Source organism: Gymnodraco acuticeps, unplaced genomic scaffold (genome assembly GCF_902827175.1).
Source record: "Gymnodraco acuticeps unplaced genomic scaffold, fGymAcu1.1, whole genome shotgun sequence".
In the NCBI taxonomy this organism is placed as follows: Eukaryota; Metazoa; Chordata; class Actinopteri; order Perciformes; family Bathydraconidae; genus Gymnodraco; species Gymnodraco acuticeps.
The window spans coordinates 4,349,807-4,372,172 of record NW_022990042.1 but is presented as its reverse complement, the minus strand read 5'-3'; the positions used below and the strand labels follow the sequence as shown (position 1 = coordinate 4,372,172).

The 22,366-nt window shown below is 41.6% G+C and overlaps 2 protein-coding genes across 2 annotated transcripts; one reads left to right on the top strand and one right to left on the bottom strand.

The window, feature by feature from the left end:
- Positions 1–1,524: 1,524 nt before the first annotated feature.
- tmem125b (transmembrane protein 125b) lies at positions 1,525–3,115 on the top strand. Its single transcript, XM_034215505.1, has one exon. The coding sequence runs from the start codon at positions 1,871–1,873 to the stop codon at positions 2,564–2,566; it is 696 nt and encodes a 231-aa protein (XP_034071396.1). The 5' UTR covers positions 1,525–1,870; the 3' UTR covers positions 2,567–3,115.
- Positions 3,116–3,812: 697 nt separating this feature from the next.
- Positions 3,813–18,443, bottom strand: LOC117545625. The gene is made up of 5 exons (XM_034215478.1): positions 18,097–18,443; positions 17,352–17,523; positions 8,911–9,066; positions 5,686–5,860; positions 3,813–5,538 (listed from the first exon to the last, which is right to left on the bottom strand). The coding sequence occupies exons 1-5, from the start codon at positions 18,441–18,443 to the stop codon at positions 5,138–5,140; spliced, it is 1,251 nt and encodes a 416-aa protein (XP_034071369.1). The 3' UTR covers positions 3,813–5,137.
- Positions 18,444–22,366: the final 3,923 nt, after the last annotated feature.

Genomic DNA, 22,366 nt, shown 5'->3' with positions numbered 1-22,366 from the left:
AGCGTGTATCTGCAGCAACGGGTTGTAGCAGCGATGTTTGCAGTGAAGGACAGGTTGTTATCTAGGGTCACACCCAGATTCCTTGAACAATTAATGTAAGCACCTGAGAGTCTTTGCAGCTCGCTTCATCAACTGGTTTGTATTAGAGTATTTTGAATATCAATTCATTTTTGTATAAGTTATCAGTTAACAGAAGTTATCTCATTTTAGTCATAAAGAGCACATGTAGACCAAACTCTTCAAGAAAAAGAGGTGAAAGAAGTACTCAGATGAAAGTAAAAGCAGTAACACTACAGTGTAGAAATACTTTTACAAAATGACAAAGGTAATAGCATCAAAATATACTTAAAGTACCACAACTAGAAGTACCCATGTGCAAAATGGCCATTTTCGTAGAAATATGTATCACTGGATTATAATAATCGATCCATTAATGTGTACATCTTTTTTAAATTTACATCTGGTAAAGTGTGAGCTAACTTCAATTACCTTTTAAACTGCCAGATATTCATTTATGTTTTGCATCAATTATATGAACCTGCAAAGTAACTACTGATCAATCTTGTTTAATAAATGTAGGGTAATAAAACATTTATGGCCTCCAAATTGTAGTGGCATAGAAGTATGGAGTAGCCTAAAATGGAAGTACTCAAGCAGGGTTAGGTTTAGGGTTAATAACGTGTGAGGCTGATCATGTGCTTCTGGTTGCAGATCTAGGGCACAGCTTTGCTCCTTTAGTGTTAGTTCTCAATATTTCCTCTTTAAGAGTCATCTTAATGTGTTAGCTATTGAAAAAAATACTGAAGCGGCTACAGTCCTAGTAGTAGTATCAACCCTCTTGTCTAACTCCAGAAGCCACAACAGAAAGCAAATAAAGTCTATTTCCCAAAATGTCAATCTTTTAAATTCAAGCAACGTGTTTTAGCGGAACATTTTCAGGTGTATTACTGAAAGACAACGATCAGCAGGCTTGTGTCAGTGAACGTCTCATTGAGAAGAGGCAGCGTTCGTTGTGGCCTATCTAAGAGGCTCAGCGTAGTGTGTGGATGACGCTATCCTTACAATCACAGAAACCCCATTATCAGTACACACTGACATCACTCAGCCTTCCACAGCAGCAACGCAACACCCATCCCCCCCCCCCCCCCCCCCCACCCGCCTAAAGCAGCACAGTCATTGTGTTCTCCGGTCAGACCATTGTCTGTGCGGGGGAATGCGGGACAATGTCGCCAATCTCTGTCCAAACCATGATCCAACACTGCTATTGTGACCCGTCTTTTTCCCCAGTTAACCAGTCAAGATGGTGTCCCCGTCTGATGAGAGGAGTAGGGGGGGGGGGGGGTCCTCTGTCCTGCCTGGTACTGAGGAAAAGAGGGCAAAGATTATAAATCTGTGACGTTAGTACAGTGACTGTTGATCGTAAGAAGACATGTGGACCTGGTACATTCACTGCACCAAGCCTGAGTGTCAACACCATCATTACCTCTCTTCACAGAGTGAGTATTACACAGTGGAGGTCAAGGCTGGGGGTCCTTATCGTCAGGATCATTCTTCCATCTACTCTGAGAAGAAGGCCATCCCTGACAGGAGCTTGATCAAATAAGATTCACCCCCTCACCATTGGAGCTGGATTATTTCTTCATGAAAATCATGTTCTTTACAGAATGAAGCAAGAAGGACAAACTACTTGAGCATTTTCTGAAGGCACTATTGTAATGCTTTGACAAAGGTTGCATGATGGGAGGCAGATGGAGGAAAGCGGGAGATGTCACTCATCTAACACCAAGTGAGTCTCCACAGAAGCCAGAGAACAGTTATATAAAACAAGGTGTCATGTTCTTTTTACAGCTTGAAATCATCCATACCTAGCATGCAGTCCTTCTACCAGCCCCGCCACATCATCCGTCACCCCCCAGCTCTCTACCTCGACCCCACACTGATGCAGCGGCGTGTCCTGGAAGATCAAGTGGAGCTGTGGTGGTTCAGAGAGCCCCGTCGATCCTTACTGTGCTACCTTGCCTCTGTGGCCCTTATAATGGGGCTGGGGCTGGGTGGCATTGGCCTCCTCTCCACCACCACCAGCCTGTCCGGGGAATGGCGCCTCTGGGTGGGCACTACCCTCTGCCTCCTGGCTCTGGCTGTTCTTCTCAAGCTTCTTCTCAGTTCTGCCATCCAGGACATGAACTGTGTGCACAGCTGGCGTCGGATCGACCAGCTGAAGAGCGGGGGGAGGGCCGACCCCGCGCTGATGTTGGCCGTGGGGCTGGCAGTGATGATTTGTGGGACGGTGCTTCTCTGCATGGCAACAATTGGCAGCCAAAGTCACGACAGCAAGGAGATGTTTGTGTCCAGTCTGGTGTTGATGGCTGCCGGGGCGGGCATGGTTTTAGCTGTGGTCGCCTACAACGTGGTGTTATACATTGAAAGAAGAAGGGAGCAGAGGAGGAGGATGATGATGAGGATGAACAGAGCGAGGGTGCTGGGAAATCGGACTGTCAGGGTGTTCAGCGTCTCAGGAGGCCCGGCCAGGAGAGAGACATCCTCCAGCAGGACCAGCCTTATCTGAAGGACTAATGGGCAAAATCACTCAAAAATAAAAACTGTTTTAGTTCCTTTGAAAGGACTGATCAGAATACATTTGTCCTGCGGGCTTTCAAACAACTAAATAAAGAAATACATTAAGGATTATTTCGTTCTATTTAGCCCTAAATCAATTCAGTCCTTTTCCTTTGGCATACAATATTGTAATTTTGATCATTAAAAGTATACCTCCAAATAAGCTGCAGCACTCCATGCTTTAAAGAATGGCTACATTTTGAGGAAAACGTTTGAAACATGATTACATGAGTACATGAAAATAAAGAGTCAGTAAGGTGTTCAATCAAATAAACAACTATTTCTGTGTTGGATTCTCTGTATGTTTTTCTACAATTGACTCAAATCTCACAACTGTTGAGATGCCTGCCGTGAAAAAGATTTCTGGCTTCGTGTTATTTTTTCAGGGCTATACCGACCAACTGGAAAAGCACAGTGTGTTTCTCTTGCTGGTACTGCATGTTCCACTTATATTTTGTACTGCTATTCTCTGCTTGATTAAAGTTTTACAAATGAAAAACCACAAAGGATCCTAAAATTCCTCATATTAAAAAGAGTCATAATTCACCTTATACTATTATATAATGTTGGTCTAGTTGGAAATATTGTTTAGGTTGTAGGGGGTATTTTTTTCAATCTAGAAATGAAAGACTGTCTATGATTTGAAAGCATTTTATTTTTTAGGTTTTACAACAGAGATTCAAAACTTTTATTTTCTAGTTGTGGCAAGTGTGACTTTGTATGCACTCTTCAATTGTAGCTCTCAGTGGGGAATGAGAGCACATGTTCAGAAGTCTGTTCTGTCCTGACTGTCAGCTGACCTGGCGCCTGTGTCAATATTAACATCTGGTGAGCGGTGCATCTTGATGTTTTGATGAAAACCATTGCATTAACCTATTGTTAGCTTAGAAGAGCTGCCCGAGACTTTGATGTTCTGTATCATTTCCAATAAATAAACCACATCTAACATTCCCTTCTAACCAAGCTAGTTAATGTAAGCATAGCATAGCTGCTATGCTGGATGTTTGCATTAATGTCAGCAGGTAGTCTTTTTGATTTAATAACTAGTTTTTCTGCTCTCTTTCGTCCACATAGCGTCCTCTGCGCCAAAATCATCTTTAAGACCCCAACCGGTGGAACCACATGTCCATCTAATGCTAACTATTGTACCGTGGCTCATTATGGATTAATGGCCCACTGAAATAACACGCTTTCAATTTGTTATTTTAAACTCATTTTGATTTATTGTTCAAAATTGCACAATGCATGTTCTTTTTGTGCAGTGATGATCGATTCTACAATGGTACAATATTGTGTTTCATATGGCACAAACTAAAAGTATACTGAAAACTGATGTTCTTAGTTTGAAATACAGTAACTGGATCAATCATTTAGTGAATACTAATAGCCTACTTAATTTGACAACAGACATATTACAATTCACGGTTCATGAGTCAATGAATGAATACGCATTGGAATTGTAAATAATATATTCATACAGTAAATGATTTGTAATCATTGATGAACACTGTACATAGAAATTCGTTGAAATATTTGTTGCTATTTTACATGAATGCAGGTTCCTGCCTACCACACAGATTGGATACTAATCAAATTAAATCTGTAACTTTCTGCACATACATCTAATGAAAAAGTGTCAAGTTGTTTTACCTCTTTTTTGTTAATTCGTTGCCAACATATAATCAACCACCCACCTAATTTCAATATGAATAAAAGATGACTAACAACACTACAAGTGATTCGCAGGTGGTATTACAATTACTAATAAGCAGAGTACAAACAGCAGCTTCCAACTGTTTGGAAAAGGATATACAAACAATACATTTATTTTCAAAGAATTACAATTTTCAGCTTGAATTGGGACTTTATCTCTGCATACAAGGAAAATAAATGGAGATTAATTTAAAGGTAACATTTTGATTTACCAGATCGTTTTAGGAATAGCTTGCACAACAAAGGGCAACGTATATAGTATATGAAAAGATGAACAAGGTAGACCCAGTGCAGTCAAAACAATGCCTGTCCCAGTACAATAAAGGTTTATGTTATATATTACACTGTGCATATCATCTCTTCTTTTTTGCTTCACTGAATCCTGCACCCAGCCTTTGGATACAACTACTCAAATTAACTCAAAGAAAGGCAGTAACATCCTTCAAAAACATCAATTTAGTTCATTCTTGTTATAACTATCATCATATCATACTATTAAAATGTGCTGATTTTGTACACAAGTCCAATTGTTATTGCCGCTTTGGAAGTTTTGAGGCAACTGGGGCTCATTCAGTTTTGACATTGATTAGTTTTCGGCTCAGTACTCCTCGAAGGTCAGAAGATAATATAAGGGCCCAAAATGACTTTCCTTGTGCCATAGTGCTTCCCTAGATTAATTTAAAAGGTCAAGAGCTAGGAAGGTTCTGAATCAGAGCTATTCTTCTGACTTTCAATCAAAAATCTTCTCTATAGAGTCCTTTATCAGAGAAGTAAAGCCGCTTTTCTGATGAAGTCTCCCTCTATCCGATCATGCTATAGTGAACTGAAGATCATCGTCGCTGTCTTCTATCCCTTCCTCCTCCTCCTCCTCCTTTCTCTCCCTCTCTGCCCTGTGTTTCTCACTGGCCTGGATATAGTTATCCTCGATGAAGCCATCATCATCGTCATCCAAACCCCTCGGATCCCCCCCAGACCCCTCTCTTATTCTACCCATCACACTGTGAGGGTAGGGCAGCTCGTCCTGACCGTACTGGCTAACCCCGTCGGCTTCTTGGAGCAGAGAGTGTCTGTAGCTGGCCAAGAAGCGATGGAAGAGACGAAACTTGACGGTCATCACGATGAGGAGCGAGATAGTGAGGGCTGTGCCGAGGCCCGCGGCCATATAGGACCAATCCAATGGCTTTGTGCCCTCGTCTGGATCAGCCGTCCCTGGGAACACAGCAGGAAACAAACTTTATTGCATCTACGTTAACACTTCAAATTGTTTCCTGTACCTTGAATGTTATAGAGTTCAAAGTTCTTGAACACACCTGGTTGTAAATAGTTACATGATGGTAACGTTTTGGAAATACTTACTTTGTATTTTAGTACCATTACTGAAAGGGTCATCTTCTTCCATCAAAAGATGTCTCTGACTGCCTTTGTGTCCCCCGACATCAGATATAGTAGCCAGATGTACCTCTCTGATGAAAGCTCCACTAACACAGAACAGCACAAAGAGGCTGCAGCTCCACAAGCCCATCTCTGCTTTCTGATGGAAAACGTGAAGAAATAACGTGATTACTGAAGATCATGATAGGGTTTTGGGAGAGGCTTAAACTAATTCAGTTAATTTGGGGGTACAGAAATCCCTTTTGTGTAACCCTGTCTCCTAAAAATCACGTCCATTCAGCAAAACGTCATTCTCAATTACAATCCTCCCAGATTACAGTCGCCGTTAGTACGCTTAGTTAGAAACATTTAAATAAAAACAGGTTGATAGGTTCAGTAAAAGATCATGGTTTAGGTTAAATAAGTATGTTTGTACTTCACTAAAGTCACATGTGTAAGTAGACTGTAGACCAGGGGTGCCCAACCAGTCGATCGTGATCGACCGGTCGATCGCGGGAAGATTCCCAGTCGATCGCGAGATGTGTCTAAAAATAGAACAACAATATTCTGTTTTATCGTTAATGTCCTATAACATAATCTTCCTGTGCCAGAATAATGCACTTGAACGCATCAAAGCTTTGTGATTGGCCGGCGTGACCCCATGTGTCGGGGCGTGGCTGGTGGGCAGTGAGTATTTCGCTGACGTTGTCCGTGTCAAATTCAACAGGAGTGACAGTCCGCACGCCACACACACAAGACAGCAATTATGGCAGAAGCAAAAGAGCCCAAAATATATCATTTTCACTCCGAGTGGGAGGATGATTATTTGTATCTATTCCAATTCAAAGTCCATCTGTCTCAGCTGCAATGCGATCGTGGCTTTATCGAAGAAGGGTAATTTAGGAGCGGCATTTTCAAAACAGTGCACAAACGCTACGAGACGGAACTCCCTCCTAATTCTGCCCTACGCTCCCAAAAGGGGAGGGGCCTGAAAGGACAGCTAAATGCACAGCAGTCCATTTTCACCAGGCCCAACAACAAGAGCAAGGCTGCTACCAGAGCATCTTATCGTGTCAGTCACGTTCTTGCGAAACACATGAAGTCTTTCAAAGATGGCGAAGTTGTGAAAGAAGCATTCCTGGAGGCTGCGACGCGCTTTTTGGGGACAGTAAAAATAACAGAAGCATTTCAACAGGTTTTTGATATAATAAAAACTCAAGTTGGATACCGTTATTAATCAGCTGTAAGTTTTAGTTTGTTTGAACTTAGTCATTATAATTATTGTACAAAATGGTATAAGAATGCAAACTTAAATTGATTATAGTCTATTATCAATTCAGGTTAAGAAACTGTTGCTTGCATCCTATTTTAAAGGCATTTATTTTTATACTCTACTAAAATGCAACAAAAAAGGGTTTGATTCTATTAATTTTGTCTTTTTTATTGCACTTTGGCAGCAGATTCCTGTGTAGCTTCAGATCTGAGTTGTCTTATTAGTAAGCCTAATTTATACTTTTGTACCAACACTATTTTTATATAATGGCAAAGAAAGGGTTCAGAGTCTTTTCTTTCTTTCCTGTGTCATATGTGGCAGCACTGTTCAATGTTTCTTGAAAACATTACCCACTGTAGTATGTGACGTGTGAATAAACTCCAACTCTGTATCAACAACACTGTTGTGTAACTTCAGTTAAATACTTGTATGTGTGTAGATTAGAAAGAGGTAAGATAAAGGATCTGCAGTATTTTATGAGGTATTAATCGTACAAAGGTCAGTTTTATACAAGTAGAAGTGTGTATGTATCTTGTAGTAGGCTGTCAGTAATGGCTACGCCTCTCTATTTGGACTGGTAGATCTCGGCAGACTGGCAACTTTAAAAGTAGCTCTCGGTTCAAAAAAGGTTGGGCACCCCTGCTGTAGACGATTGTTATGAACGTTACAAACTCCTCCCTATGTGGACTTTGTTTAGAAACAAATTTGTGATAGGCTACTGCTAAAAAACAACCCGTCTTCGAGAGTAATTTAGCTTCCCTCGAAACATCATGAGAATGCATTTCTGTTCCATGGAAACATTTTATGAGACCAGCCCATTTCGTGTTATACCCTTCAGATCAACAACGAAAAACATAGCTGGAAATCTGCCAAAATAGGACTTGTTTCTCAATTAGTGAGAATGCATTTCAAGGCCAAATGGGGAGGTAATATCATCCCCTATCACTAATATTGCATTAATTATGGAAGGAAGTAGCAATAACAGCAACCAAATCACTTTTAATGTACATAAATATGAGATTGTCAGTTCATTTTTTGAAAAGGAGGAACCCATCCCTAAAGTAAAGGCTGATGGGACATCCCAACACTTGCAGTGAGAAAGACATACTTCGTTTTTCAAATGACATGGCCAATACACTTTTTATTGTTTTGCCACTATCATAAAGCTTTCCAACAACATCGGAATGTAAGACGGTATCTGTTTCTCAATTGTTTTTATCTTTTTTTTAATTTATTTAATTTTAAACAATATGTTTATTCATTTTTCATTCTTTTAAACAACAAGACACACCATCCCTTACAAAACTTACGACAACAAAACATTATTGTTTTTATCTTTTCATCCTATTTTAATCTAGAAGATTTGATTCGACACTACAAAATGATACAGCACCAGTGTCGTAATCACCATTTAATGATGAACTAAATCCCCAAAATATATGCAACCAACACTCTCCAGTGTGCTGTGATGATCATTGTTTGTGTAATATTAGCTAACAGGTGCCTTTAAACAGCCAATACTCACAGCTCTTTTGGTTCTGGGAAGGACTTTCTAACAAACAATTTCACCTGAACCAAAATCATACCTAAAATATTGACATTAAATAGTCCCTGCCTTCTCACAGAGAAACTGTCACATGATGTTTGGTAGTTAACGTGCCTGGTCTAGAGCAATATTCATGATTATAGTCTTGAACTGCTTACTTATTAACTTTGAACATAGCATATTCCAGAGGAGGAAATACACTGTAAATACTGTATATTTCTGCTAAAGTTATATCAGTTCGCACAAAGTAGCTGTATCTCAATTGACCACTGGTCATATAAGAACAACAGACCCAAATAATGTCCAACCTTTGTCACAGAGGAACACATACAGTATTAACCCTTAATTTTAAACAATCTACAACAACACAAACAAGTCTAAAAGGACTTACCTGTAGAAAATATGATAACCAACAGAGTAATTCTCCTAGACCTGACTTTAAACTGCTGTTTTCGTCTTCCTCTTCAGCTCCTAAAGAAAAGAATAGGAGACTTCCTGGGCAAAGGTTGCAGGACATCCCATAATACCACCCTCCCTGCTCCATGCCCTTAAGACAGAGATGTTAATGAGTAACTTTATTAGGTTTGTCATCCATTTCCTTTTCACTATTCCAGTCAGTAGTGAATGTAAATGCGTTTTTATCTTCATTTAGTGAGTGAAACCGTTTAAATGTACTATTTCTAAATAGAGGTCAATCATTATAAATTCAGGACAAAAAAGACCATGGCTGTATTTAAAGTAAATCGTGCATCTATACTCAAAGGCCAGATTTATTATGGAAGATCAATTCTGTCAATGGATTTTTTTCTCATATAAAGCCTTTTTTCTTTCTTGAACCACCTCCAACTATGGCTATGGCTTTAAAAGCACATACTTTATTACAAAAGGACTTAATCTGATTTATTATTAAAGCGCACTCAATGCCATCTTCTCTCACCATTTGGCAGTGGTGAACCGTCAGGGCCTTCAAGGTATTCAGAGAATACCCTGAAAAACTCAGATAAAACCAACAAAAAAATCGATTTAATTATATAAATAACATTTTATAAAATGTAAATAAAATTAATAAATGAGGATCGTATCTGTGTTGTTGATCTGTAATATTACAGTGTTACTTTGATTTTGTTTGTCTTTCTCAGTCCATGCACTACGCATTTGAGTGTGTGTCTACAGAAGGTCCAGTTGTGATAGACACGGTTCTCCACTGCCCTTTGAAATAGGGAAAATATCTTCAAGAGAGCTCTACTTTAAGCCTTAGAGTGTGAATCATGAGTCTCTTGGCACCTCATTATACACCTTGCATTTCTCTTCACCACAAATAGAGCATTGCTTGCCAAAGGCTCCCCAGGGATATCCATCAAACAGTAGTGGCGCGTGAGCCTTCAGAAAAACACAAGCTTTCATCCTTTCTATATTTAGTGTGAATGCTGTGAGCTTTGTCACACCGATGATGGCCCACAGACCCTTTCAGGGTTAATGAATAGTGGATAGGAGAATTCAAAAGGATTTAGTTGAAGAGACTGCGGTGCTTTGAGAATCCGACTGCACTATTGACGTATTTATGATGCGCCAGCGGACGTCATGAATATGCGTCTGCTGCTCTGGGGAAACTACAGTTTTCTATACAGCGGACTACATTGATAATAAGAACAACAACTATTGTAAACCCAGCGCCGTATTCTATCTAGATACTTTGCACCGCGCTCTGGTGGTGTTGTTTTATGCTTTATGAACGGGGACAACAGAGAAACAAATTCTTCGTTACCAAGGATGAAATTGAAATAAAAAGGAAAGTGAAACTTATGCTCGTCACCCTCACCCTCCGGTCCACATTAATACAAATGATCCCAATACGTATGATTGTATGAAAAGATCCTAAAATAAATACAAATGTATTTATTATAAACTTGTTAGTCCTTAACATCTATCACTGTGTATATCACCATTCAAGCATATTTTAAAAGTTGAACAAACCCCACACAGCTCAGTAAAGACTGAGAGATGTTGACTTTATTTGATCATTTCAGTAAAAACTAACGTTCATATTTCTCTTTTTGATTATAATACTGATGAACGTTCAAAACAAAGCACATTGGTTGATTTTGGACCCCCTCACTATTTTTTAAAACTTTAATTAAATGTTTGATAAGTGCATGCAGATCACAGTACAGTATGCTCGTTCAGTAAAACATGTAAACAGATTCATTATTTTGTATTTTTATTGAAGTACTTTATCTTATTCAATTCAGAATATGATTATATCCGTGACAGTGGGTGTCGTTTTTCTCATACTGATATTCTGAACAATCTGTGCTGTTGTATTTGCTGTAAAGTATCTCTACTGTAGGCTATTTTTATTATATGTACAGCACTTTGGCTCGACAAAAAATCGTTTATAAATGTGCTATATAAATTACATTACATTACATTTAGCTGACACTTTTATCCAAAGCGACTTACAATAAGTACATATAAATAAAACTTGATTTGATTTGACAGTGGGAATCAAAACCAATATGCTACAGTATAGTAATACAATATAAATCCCACTTGTTGTAGCCTACCTGGCAGAGCAAGAAACACTCCACCCTTTTATTTAAACTTGTTTAAAACATATCTAAAAAATATGTGTGTCCCGGGCCATAAATGCAATTATGCTGTCAGTTTCAGATAAAGCCACAGCATCACAATTCTTCTGTATTCTACAATATAGTTATTTTCACCTCCCGTATTGCTTTCAACCCACCAGCTTTTGTGGAGAAAATAAGTTAACCAGAGGCATATTTCTCACTATTTTATGCAAACAACAGGCTACTGTGTGTGTGAGGAATCAGCTGTTTATTTCATATGAGTTCCATTGTGGCAGCGTCCATCACTGTTCTCAATACACAAAGACAGCTAACTGTAAGCTTGTCACTCAGAGGGGGGAGGGTGCTGGTGAACGGTATGGAGAGGCGAAGTCACGCCCATCTACTTCCGGACCATGGGAAACATTTACATTGAATTCAATGGAGAGAGAACACGTATCTTTTGATCCCGTTTGAATTGTGCCACGAACTACACATATGATGTTTGTCAATCTTAAACAATCATTTCCATGTCAAAAAAGTCACATTTTGTCATAAAACTGCTGAAATATAAGACTATGAAAAATACGCTACTACAAAGACTACAAATCCCAAATCCCATTCTGGGTCGCGTAAGTGATGTCACAGGCATGCTCGGTGATTTATAATAAGACTCGTAATTAAAGCGAAGAAGAAGAAGATCTCATAACTGATTTATTCCCTCCAATAAATTATAGATCGCTAAAAATAAATTCACTTTTACAAGATGCCTTTGTGCTTTGTACCAGGTTGTAGTCATAAAAGTGATCATACCACTTGCTCCTTCTATCGATTCCCGTCTGATGAAAGGACCAGGAGTCGCTGGATCAGACATATCAGGTAATATCATAGCTAGGTAATATACATGTTGTGCATGTTCATGTGCATAGTCAAGTTAGCTACCTAGCTAGTAGCGACAAGTAGCGAGCACGTTAGTTAGCATTACTTTACTTAGCCTTGTCATATAAACTATTTATATAACCATGTAATACAGTTATGTAGTAGTTCAGTAAAAGTAATTCTTTATTTATATGTCTTAAATATCCTTTATTTTAGAGGGGCCTGAGACTTAACATGTTCATTGCCCAAAACTGCACTGTAGTTATTGTGCATGTGACAATAAGGCCTTAATATTAGGGCTGCACGATATCAGGAACACATAACACGATAACACTTGCTATATTTGAACAAAAACGTACACATGCAGCATTATTACTTTTCCAACAACATTGGATTTATTGTTTATTAGTTAAATATCATGTGTGTGTGTGTGTGTTTATATGTCCTCTCTACTGGCCAACACAGGGAGCATATGCTGAGTGTAGAAGTTCTCCAGGAGGAGATTTCCATGCCATGCAGGGTCTTTGGGGATGGGGATGATGATCGCCTCCTTCGTGGTCCACACAACAAAATAGCAGAGACTCCGGTCTGTGATGTGCAGCTGCCCTTGGACCTGGTGCCAGTATGGGTGATTCTCCTTGAGAACATAAGACTCACCCTCCTCACGGAGACAGAAGGATGGTAAGTCATGTGAAATCATCTTTACATACTAGAAAACTGTAGGAGCGGCAACTTGTTTTGAAATTGAATTTGTAATATCCGATAATAAAGTTGATCTGTTTTCTTTATTCTTCTCTCTTCCCAGCTTCATCCATCACCATTCTCTGTTCATCCGCGGAGAGAGGGCTTAGACCAGGGATCACCAACTACATTTGTCCAAGGGCCAAAATGTGTCCAATAGACACTATCGCGGGCCAGCGATTTGTATATAGCCCAGAAAGGGGGGGGGATTGCATTATTTGTACTGTCTTAAAACCTTTCCTTGGAATATGTTATGAATTGTAAGGTGTCCTTGGGTGCTTTGAAAGGCGCCCCTAAATAGAATGAATTATCATTATTATTATCTGAAACGATGTAATAACTTTTCCCAGTCACTTGCCCCATGCATTCAGCAGCAGCAGGCCATTCACTTTGATTTGATCCCGTTATGAAATGTCATAATTTCGACAATAAAGAAATGCTACATAAACGTTATCTTGCACATTTTATCCAACCATCTCCGTTTCTAACTTTCAATATATTTTAAAAGAGATCTCTCTCTCACCTGCGTGCGGGGGCGGGGCCTCACAGACACGCTGCATCTCTCTCTCGCTCACAGACATGCTGCAGCGCTGTGCAGTGTGCACACAGTTCTGCCGGTAATGAATATTACATTTTGTGAGGAAACTTTTCCACCAATAATTCCAATAAGTATTCCAAAATGTATTCACTTCAGGTTTACGAAAATAACTGTAATCAGATTACTCGTTTTTCAAATGTAACGCCAGCTGAATACAGTTAGCCTACTTGATTTTTGTATTCTTATTACGTAACGCCGTTACATATATTCCGTTACAACCCAACCCTGCTTCTAGGCTACTGTCCCGCAGCTCCTGCCTCTCTGTTGGACTCTGTCGTGGCGGAGCTGCTGCTGTGGTGCGGAGCGCATTAACCAGACTCTTCACAACGAAGGATCACGTCTTCTTCAAGGCAGGGAAGGTTTCGCAGTACGCAGTCTACTGTCCTGCAGCTGCTGCCTATCTGTTGGACTCCGGTACTGCACCTTACTCACGAGACGTTGTACAAAAAAAAAATGGGTGGGGGGCGAACGCAGTAACCGCTCCGCCAACGCCACAGTCACCCCCGTCGTGCGGGCCGGATGAGAATGTCTGGCAGGCCGGATGTGGCCCGCGGGCCGCCAGTTGGTGGTCACTGACCTATGAGGTTGTTGTGTTTAATATTCATGAGAATATTTGTCATTGTTCAAATGATAATAAACATTTGCATAAAGCATATTTGTCCACTCATATGTTGATAAGAGTATTAAAAACGTGACAAATATTCCTCTAAGGTACATTTAGAACAGATACAAAATGTGCGATTAATTTCCGATTAATCGAGATTAACTATGGACAATCATGCGATTAATCGCGATTAAATATTTTAATCGACTGACAGCCCTAATTTTTTTAAATGTGTATGAATACATTTTGAAAAACATTTGATCAACAAAAAAAAAGGATTTGATCAGGATCTAGACTCAGTGTGTAGTTTATTAATTAATCAATGCTCTCTACATTAGGAACACACATACCAGTGTACCAGAGGGAGTCACACACAGCTGTGCCTAGATAACCAAACAAATTGACAAGATAACCAAAATCCTTGAATCTACACACAGCAAATAAACTCAAATGACACAAAGGAAATCACACATACAGTATAGTCGATATAAAACTGTCCGCTTCAATCTGAAGAGCAACTAAAACAAAACACGGGAGTGTACCTTGTTCTGGTGAACACTAATGTTATCCACAGCATACACAGAGACCACGAAGTTCTTAAGGAGAAAACTAGTTGCTAAAACAAAACACGTTAGTGTACCTTGTTAGCTAATGTTAGCTAGCTGACATTAACGTTACACATTGCACTCATATTACTCACCGAAACCTTGTAAAGCCGGTCCCGCATGCTGGCTCTTACAGAACCGACTAACTCCCCTTTCATATAGGTACAGCTCTCAACGTGCCCAGACTTGTAGTGATTTTCACCTCGTAAAATACTTTTATTCTCATTCTGAAAGAATGTGGTGAAATGTGCTAACGTGACGGCCATCTTTATGTTGGTGACGCGTATTGTGCGAGACGAGAGACCTGTAGTTCACTGAGCGGTTTCACACGAAAAAATGTGTAACTTCACAGTTTTACGACACATTTTTATTTTTTTGACTTGCAAAATGTTCTTTTAAATTGACAAATATCATATGTGTCATTCGTGGCACAATTCAAACGGGATCAAAAGATAACCTTTCTCTCTCCATTGACTTCAATGTATAATTTTCCGCTTCCGGGGTCCCATGGAGGCTTTCGGAAGGGGAGGGACTTCGCCTCTCTATGGTCAATGTTTGTTTGCTTAAAAATGTTTGCAGTCGCGAAAGTTCTAAGCAGACATGGACAAAAAAAAGGATCAGTCTATGTGTCGAGGGGGAACTACACACCCCTAGTCCTTTACAGCCATGGTCCGGTCTGACAGCGATTAGCTGTCTGCGGGAGAGAGGAAGAGACAGATTTGTGTTCCTGAAATGTATTAAAATACGCGCATATTTAATGAGATTATGGCTCATTTGCATGGGGGGGGGGGTGCTGGGGTGCTGTGCCCCTAGAACAGGGGTACTCAAACTTTTTTGTTAAAGGTCCACTTGTGAATTGTATACAAGGTCAATGGTCCGGATCAATGCCAGTAAAGTCCCCCCCCCCCACACACCCCCGGAGCGGAGCAACGAAACTGAAATTAAGAAGCAGTTTCGGAGCGCTATGCATGTACTTTAGTCAGGAGGTTTTAAAGTGCTATATAAATAAAGTTGGATTGGATTGGATTAATCTACCTTATTTGGGGGCCCCCTTCTGGTCCAAGCACTTGCCTGTCGGTAAACTGTGCCCCTGTATACACACAGACATTCAATACATACATACATACATACATACAGTATCATGGCTTGAACTAGTGGGAGAAATGGCACTCTTTGTCTGTAGCCAATGCCTTGAACCTCGGCAAAAATGGCATTAGAAGCATTAGAAAGTCAAGGTAAACTTGTGGTTAACTTAAATGTGTGTGACACTCGCGCACACAAGTAAATATATGCACGTTCATTCTCAGAATGCGTCAGACACAAGACAATATACATTAAAGGGGACCTATCATGCAAAATGCACTTTGTGATGTCTTTTATACATAAATATGTGTCCCCGGTGCGTCGGGGAACTCACGCAGCGTCAGAAAATAAAACCCGCTCTCTTTTCCTCCGTACCCAAATCTTAAAAACAGGGGTACAACGAGCGGATACAGATTTGCTGCCAATCTGACGTCAAATCGGCAGCGGACCCACAGAAAATTGCTATCAGAAACAATGCCTGACGCGTTTTGAACGTGTTTTGGACGTAATCTCGTCTTTGTTTACATTAGCAAGCCTCACTAACACTCAGAGCTAACCTGTACTGCAGAGCACATGTGTTTAAAAAGCAGGAAATCAAAAAAGGAACTCACCTTGTGATAAACCTGCAAGAGAAAAAGCATTTGAGATCCATACTGTTTCAGAAATAATCCTTGATGTGGATAAGAACAGAATGGCGTTTTATTGCAACAGAATTTAACTTTATCTCCGGTAGAATTCTGATCAGGCATTAGCTCCACCTCCTCTTTTTTTTTCAAGCTAAGGACCCAAAATCCGCGTTTCTCTAACAGGGCTGCACAAGAGGGGTATGAGCAGTATGAGACATGGCTACAATGGGTGAACTGTTCGGTATTTTAAGCAAAAAACTTCACAGACCTATATTTGTATAGGTATGGCCCTACAATATATTTTTTTCCAATATAGCATGATAGGTCCACTTTAATTTACATCAGAATCAGATTTTTTTTAATAATTTTTTTTTCTTTTTTTATAATGGGACCCAGGGTTCGGTCCGGATTGATTTGCAGTTCGGTCCGGATCCGGTCCTTGGTCCGGAGTTTAAGAAGCCCTGCCCTAGAAATAGAATACAATTCTGTGGGACACACTGGATAATAATAATAATTAAAAAAATTATACTTTTATAATTTGTAATACTTTTTTTTGTTTTTTTTGTAATCATCTCTCAACCCCCACTTTGGGAACCCCTGCCCTTCAGCCGTCCAGCCGTGAAGACAGTTTTGAGATTTCTTCAAATGCCGTTGCCATGGCAACACAATGCTCACCATGAAACGCGGTTTTCTCATAACTTCAGTAGTGAAAATGCTCCAAATGACCCAAAACTTCACAGGTTTGGTAACGATGCAGCCATCAACACATCTAAGCGTATTACGGGGTTTCATCAAATGTCGTTGCCATGGTGACAGATAACTCGCCATCAAGTTAGTTCAAAAGTTTGCAGTTAGAATATTCTGCTGCTTGTCAAAGCCTTTTTACTTTCTTTTCTCTTCTTAATACAAATTCATTCACTACTACTTACATTTTATATCTAACTCCTTCAGCTATAAACCATTCAACTATTAAATTATTCAGCTATTTCAGGACATTGAGGAAAGAAAAGGTTTTTAAAAAAGGTATAAACAACATGTTGTTGATACCTTTTTTAAACCTTTTAAATATTAAGCTTCTTCTATCAAGCACAAGTACGAGCAAAAAAAATAGGACAGCACATGGGTGAACCTTGTTGTCCTCTCTGGAGCGCTGGGAGAGCACAGCACCAACCCCCACGTCTGAAGCGTCCACCTCCACCACAAACTGCAGACGTGGGTCCGGGAGGGTCAGTATAGGGGCCGTTGTGAAGGCCTTCTTGAGCCTCTGGAAGGCTTGGTCCGACTGAGAGGTCCACTGAAACCTTGTGTTTGGGGAGGTTAGTGCATGCAATGGAGCAGTAACAGTGCTATAGTTTCTTATGAATCGCCTATAGAAGTTGGCGAACCCTAAAAAACGCTGCACTTGCTTGCGGTTTGCAGGGACAGGCCATTCAGAGACATCATTAACCTTAGCTGGATCCATCAAAACATTGCCCACTGACACAATAAAGCCCAAAAATGAAACAGTGGAAACATCAAACTCATACTTCTCGGCCTTGACAAAGAGGTGGTAGTCCAGGAGACGCTGTAGGAACGGCGTACATGATCTCTGTGGGTCGTTTTGTCAGGGGAGAAGATGAGGATGTCATCCAGGTACACGAAAACGAAGATGTTAAGCATGTCTCGAAGTACATCATTGATCAAAGTCTGAAAAACAGCTGGGGCATTTGTGAGGCCTATACTCGTAATGCCCACTTGGGGTGTTAAAAGCAGTTTTCCATTCATCCCCCTCCCTTATTTTCACCAGATGATAAGCATTTCTAAGATCTAACTTGGTAAAGATCTTAGCACCTTGTAACTGGTCGAAAGCTGATGACATAAGAGGAAGGGGATACCTGTTCTTGATGGTAATGTCGTTCAAACCTCGATAGTCAATGCAGGGGCGAAGTGACTTGTCCTTCTTTGCCACAAAGAAAAATCCGGCTCCAGCGGGAGAGGAAGAAGGTCTAATTAATCCAGCGGAAAGTGAAGACTCCACATATTCCTTCATCGCCCGTGTCTCTGGAGCAGATAGGGAATAAAGACGACCCCTGGGTGGTGAAGAGCCTGGTAACAAGTCTATAGCACAATCGTACACACGATGAGGGGGCAGCGAGGTGGCTCTGGCCTTGTTAAAAACCTCCTTAAGGTCATGGTAACACTGAGGGACCTTGGAAATGTCAGGGTAATCAGGATCTGACATGTCTTGAATTACAGGGACAGCTGGAGGAGCAGTCAGGGAACATTTGGACGGAAAACAGGTACTTAAACATCCCTTACACCAAGCAATAGTCTTGCCAGTGGACCAGTCTATGTGGGGGTTGTGTAGGGTAAGCCAGGGGTACCCCAAAATAATTGGGTGTTCCGGGGACCGAAAAACATGAAAGACGAGAAGCTCAGTGTGACCGTCCTGGAAACTTAGCTGAAGAGGTTGGGTGTGGTGAGTTACCCTACAGAGAAGACGGCCATCCAAGGCATTACATTACATTACATTACATTGCATTTAGCTGACGCTTTTGTCCAAAGCGACTTACAATAAGTACATTCGACCAGGAAGACACAACCTTGAAGAAAACAGAATCATATAAGTATATCAGGTTTCATAGAGCCAAACATTTCAAGTGCTACTGAACTGGCTTTAGGTAATCCAGTCCTTTATTAGTATAAAAGTGCTTCGTTAATCGTTCTAACGCTCGAAGTGGAGTCGAAAGAGATGAGTTTTCAGTTTGCGCCGGAAGATGTGCAAGCTATCTGCCGTCCTGATGTCAATGGGGAGCTCATTCCACCATCTTGGAGCCAGGATAGCAAACCTACGTGTTTTCGCCGATGGGAACTTGGGTCCCCCTCGCAGCGAGGGCGCAACGAGTCGTTTGGCTGATGCAGAGCGTAGTGCACGCGCTGGGGTGTACGGTTTAACCATGTCCTGGATGTAGGAAGGGCCAGATCCATTCGCAGCACGGTAAGCAAGTACCAGTGTCTTGAAGTGGATTCTAGCAGTTACCGGAAGCCAGTGAAGGGAGCGGAGGAGCGGAGTGGTGTGGGAGAATTTAGGAAGGTTGAAAACCAGACGAGCCGCTGCATTCTGGATGAGCTGCAGAGGTCGGATGGCACATGCAGGTAGACCAGCCAGGAGGGAGTTGCAGTAGTCTAGGCGTGAGATGACGAGAGCCTGGACCAGAACCTGAGTCGCTTTCTGAGTCAGCTGGGGACGTATCTTCCTGATGTTGTAAAGCGTGTATCTGCAGCAGCGGGTTGTAGCAGCGATGTTTGCAGTGAAGGACAGGTTGTTATCTAGGGTCACACCCAGATTCCTTGCAGTCTGAGTCGGGGAAACAACTGAGGTGCCGATGTTGATTGTCAGGTCAAGAGTTGGACAATCTTTTCCCGGGAGGAAGAGCAGCTCAGTCTTGTCAAGGTTGAGCTTGAGGTGGTGAGCAGACATCCACTGAGAGATGTCAGCTAGACAAGCAGAGATGCGTGCGACGACCTGGGTCTCTGAGCGGGGAAAGGACAGAATTAATTGGGTGTCGTCAGCGTAGCAGTGGTAAGAAAAACCATGCGGGCTAATGACTGATCCGAGCGAGTTTGTGTACAAGGAGAAGAGGCACTTGCTTCCATTGGTCTTGGAAGGGGAAAGGTCTCAAGGTTCAGCTTCTTAGCCAACTCAAAGTCTATAAAACTGGTATCTGAGACAGAGTCTACCAAAACAGGATGCCTAAGAACCACAGAAGACGAAGACAGAGTGACATTTGGGAGACAACGTGAGGGACTAACATTAAGTGTAGTGCGGCTCACCAGTGCCCTCTTCTTTACTGGCGAGCCAGATATTTTAGTAGGCGACAGTTGGCGACTGAGTGTCCCCGTTCACCACAGTAGAAGCACCTGCCCTCCTGCAGGCGGCGCTGTCGCTCCTCGGGAGTCAGCTTGGTCCTGCCGAGCTGCATGGGCTCCTCCGGAACAGCAGGGGGCGACAGAGGCCCAGTAGACGGAAGCCAGGGCCTGGGGTGATTCCATGAGGACGAAGAGCTGGGCGAAGACTGCCTCTTGTGGGAGAAATAGGGAATCGCAGTGTCTCTCTCTCGCTCCTTCTCTATCAGTCGCTTGTCAATCTTAATAGTCAATGAAATTAGGGAGTCCAAATCAGCTGGAAGCTCAAGGGGAGCTAACTGATCCTTTAATGTGCCGGACAATCCATAAAGGAAAGCATCAAACAATGCTGATTGGTTCCAGTCACTGTCCGCTGCCAGGGTACGGAACTGTATAGCATAGTCAGAAACCCTCTGCTTACCCTGGCGCAATCCAACGAGTGCTCTGGCTGCCTCCCGCCCTGGTGGGATGTGCTGGAAGATCTTGGTGAAGGTCTCAGAGAAGAGATCGAGGGAGTCACAAACAGGAGACCTTCGCAGTTCGCACCCACTCTGCCGTTGCCCAAGCCTCAGCTCGGCCAGAAAGGTGGGAGACAATGTATGCCACCCTTGAACGCTCAGATGGGTAGCATGCAGCCTGGAGCTCAAAGTGGAGGCCGCACTGAGCCAGGAAAGCCCGACAATCACCGGAATCCCCAGAAAACCGCTCTGGTCGGGAGAGGTGAGGGGACAGGGTCGGAGTTGGAGACTGGACAGGAGTAGGACCCACTGGGAAAACAGGCAATGGGGGAGCTGGAGGACTTGGCTGGAGTAATAGTCTTTGGATATTTTCGACCAAATAACAGACTTGCACACCAAAAAACGACAAAACAGACTCCTGTCTCTCGGCCATCAACTTTAATTCCTGGCGAAGCCCGGTAAGTTCCTGCTCTTGGTGGTAAATCCTGCTCCCTTGACTCTGAAGAGCAGTCCGCACAGAATCCTGGTCGGCTGAGTCCATGCTGGCCAGTTCGTACAATCAAGCACAAGTACGGACACGAGCAAAAAATAGGACTCAAGAGCACAACCAGGCAATAAGGTCTTTAGTCAAGCATTTAATCCAAAAGGTAAAAATAAAACAGGCAATGATCAAAAAATGTACTGACTTGAAGTAACGAAAAACAACCAACTAAGTTGGCGGAAAACTACTAGAGAAGCAACAAAAAAACAACCAACTAGGTTGGTACAAATGCTAAGCAGCTAGAACAATAGCTTACGTCTGAAGAGAAACATGGAGCACTTTCTGCTATACAGACAAGATGAACTGGCACTGACCAAGGAAACAGCACAGACTAAATACACAGGTGAGGAGTGATCATTAGGGACAGCTGAGGCTCATTGAGACCAGAGCCATATAATAGAAGAGTTACGACATCTCCGTTCACTCCAATGGACCAGTTTTTTACAGCAATGGCGGATCGTGGAGCCTCTCAATCGTTCCCCGGAAGTTAGCTTGCCGCTAACTTCCGGGGAACGATTGAGAGGATCTGCGGCTAGCAGTCTATGGTTGCAACATAATAGACCGTTCGTGATGGACTTTTAAAGGTAAGAAGACGTTTAAAGATTTATATTGCGGATATTATCAGAACATCTGAATCAAATTAACTACACATGTGTATTAAAGGATGTTAGTGGATTATCCCTTCAATCAGTATATTTAACGTTTACAGATAACAGATTAGGCTAGAATGCCGGATAAAGTTAGCAACACACGTTAACCACGAACAGCCTATTAATCCGTTCTCCTAATGTTATTTCCTCCAACGTTGTGGAATTAGAGAAAAGGGGCTTCTTAACATGCTTTTATCCGGGGTGGAGGGAGTTACATATTTGTTAAATATAACATTGGGGCGTGTGATTGTAGTGGGTGGAGGTGGTGACCAGGTGAAATAAGGATATCCATCTTGGAGTTCAAGCTAGTATAATATAGTTAACGTTACACAATAATAAGGAAGAGAGCTATTTTTGTGATACATCGCTATTTATTTGGATTTAGAGTGGATATTTGAGACTTCTAAACAGTAAACTAAAACGTAACTGATTGGTGAGTGTTTTTAGCAGAGTCATATTATGTCCTTGTGATTCTGTTGATTATTACCTGTCTGTATTTTATGTTGCAGCTCAGCTGATTTTGGATTGATGGCAAAGGGAGAGGGACTTAAGTGAGAGTGAAAACACAAGGTACGTTTAAAATAGGTCAGCAATTTCCCATCCTATAGGT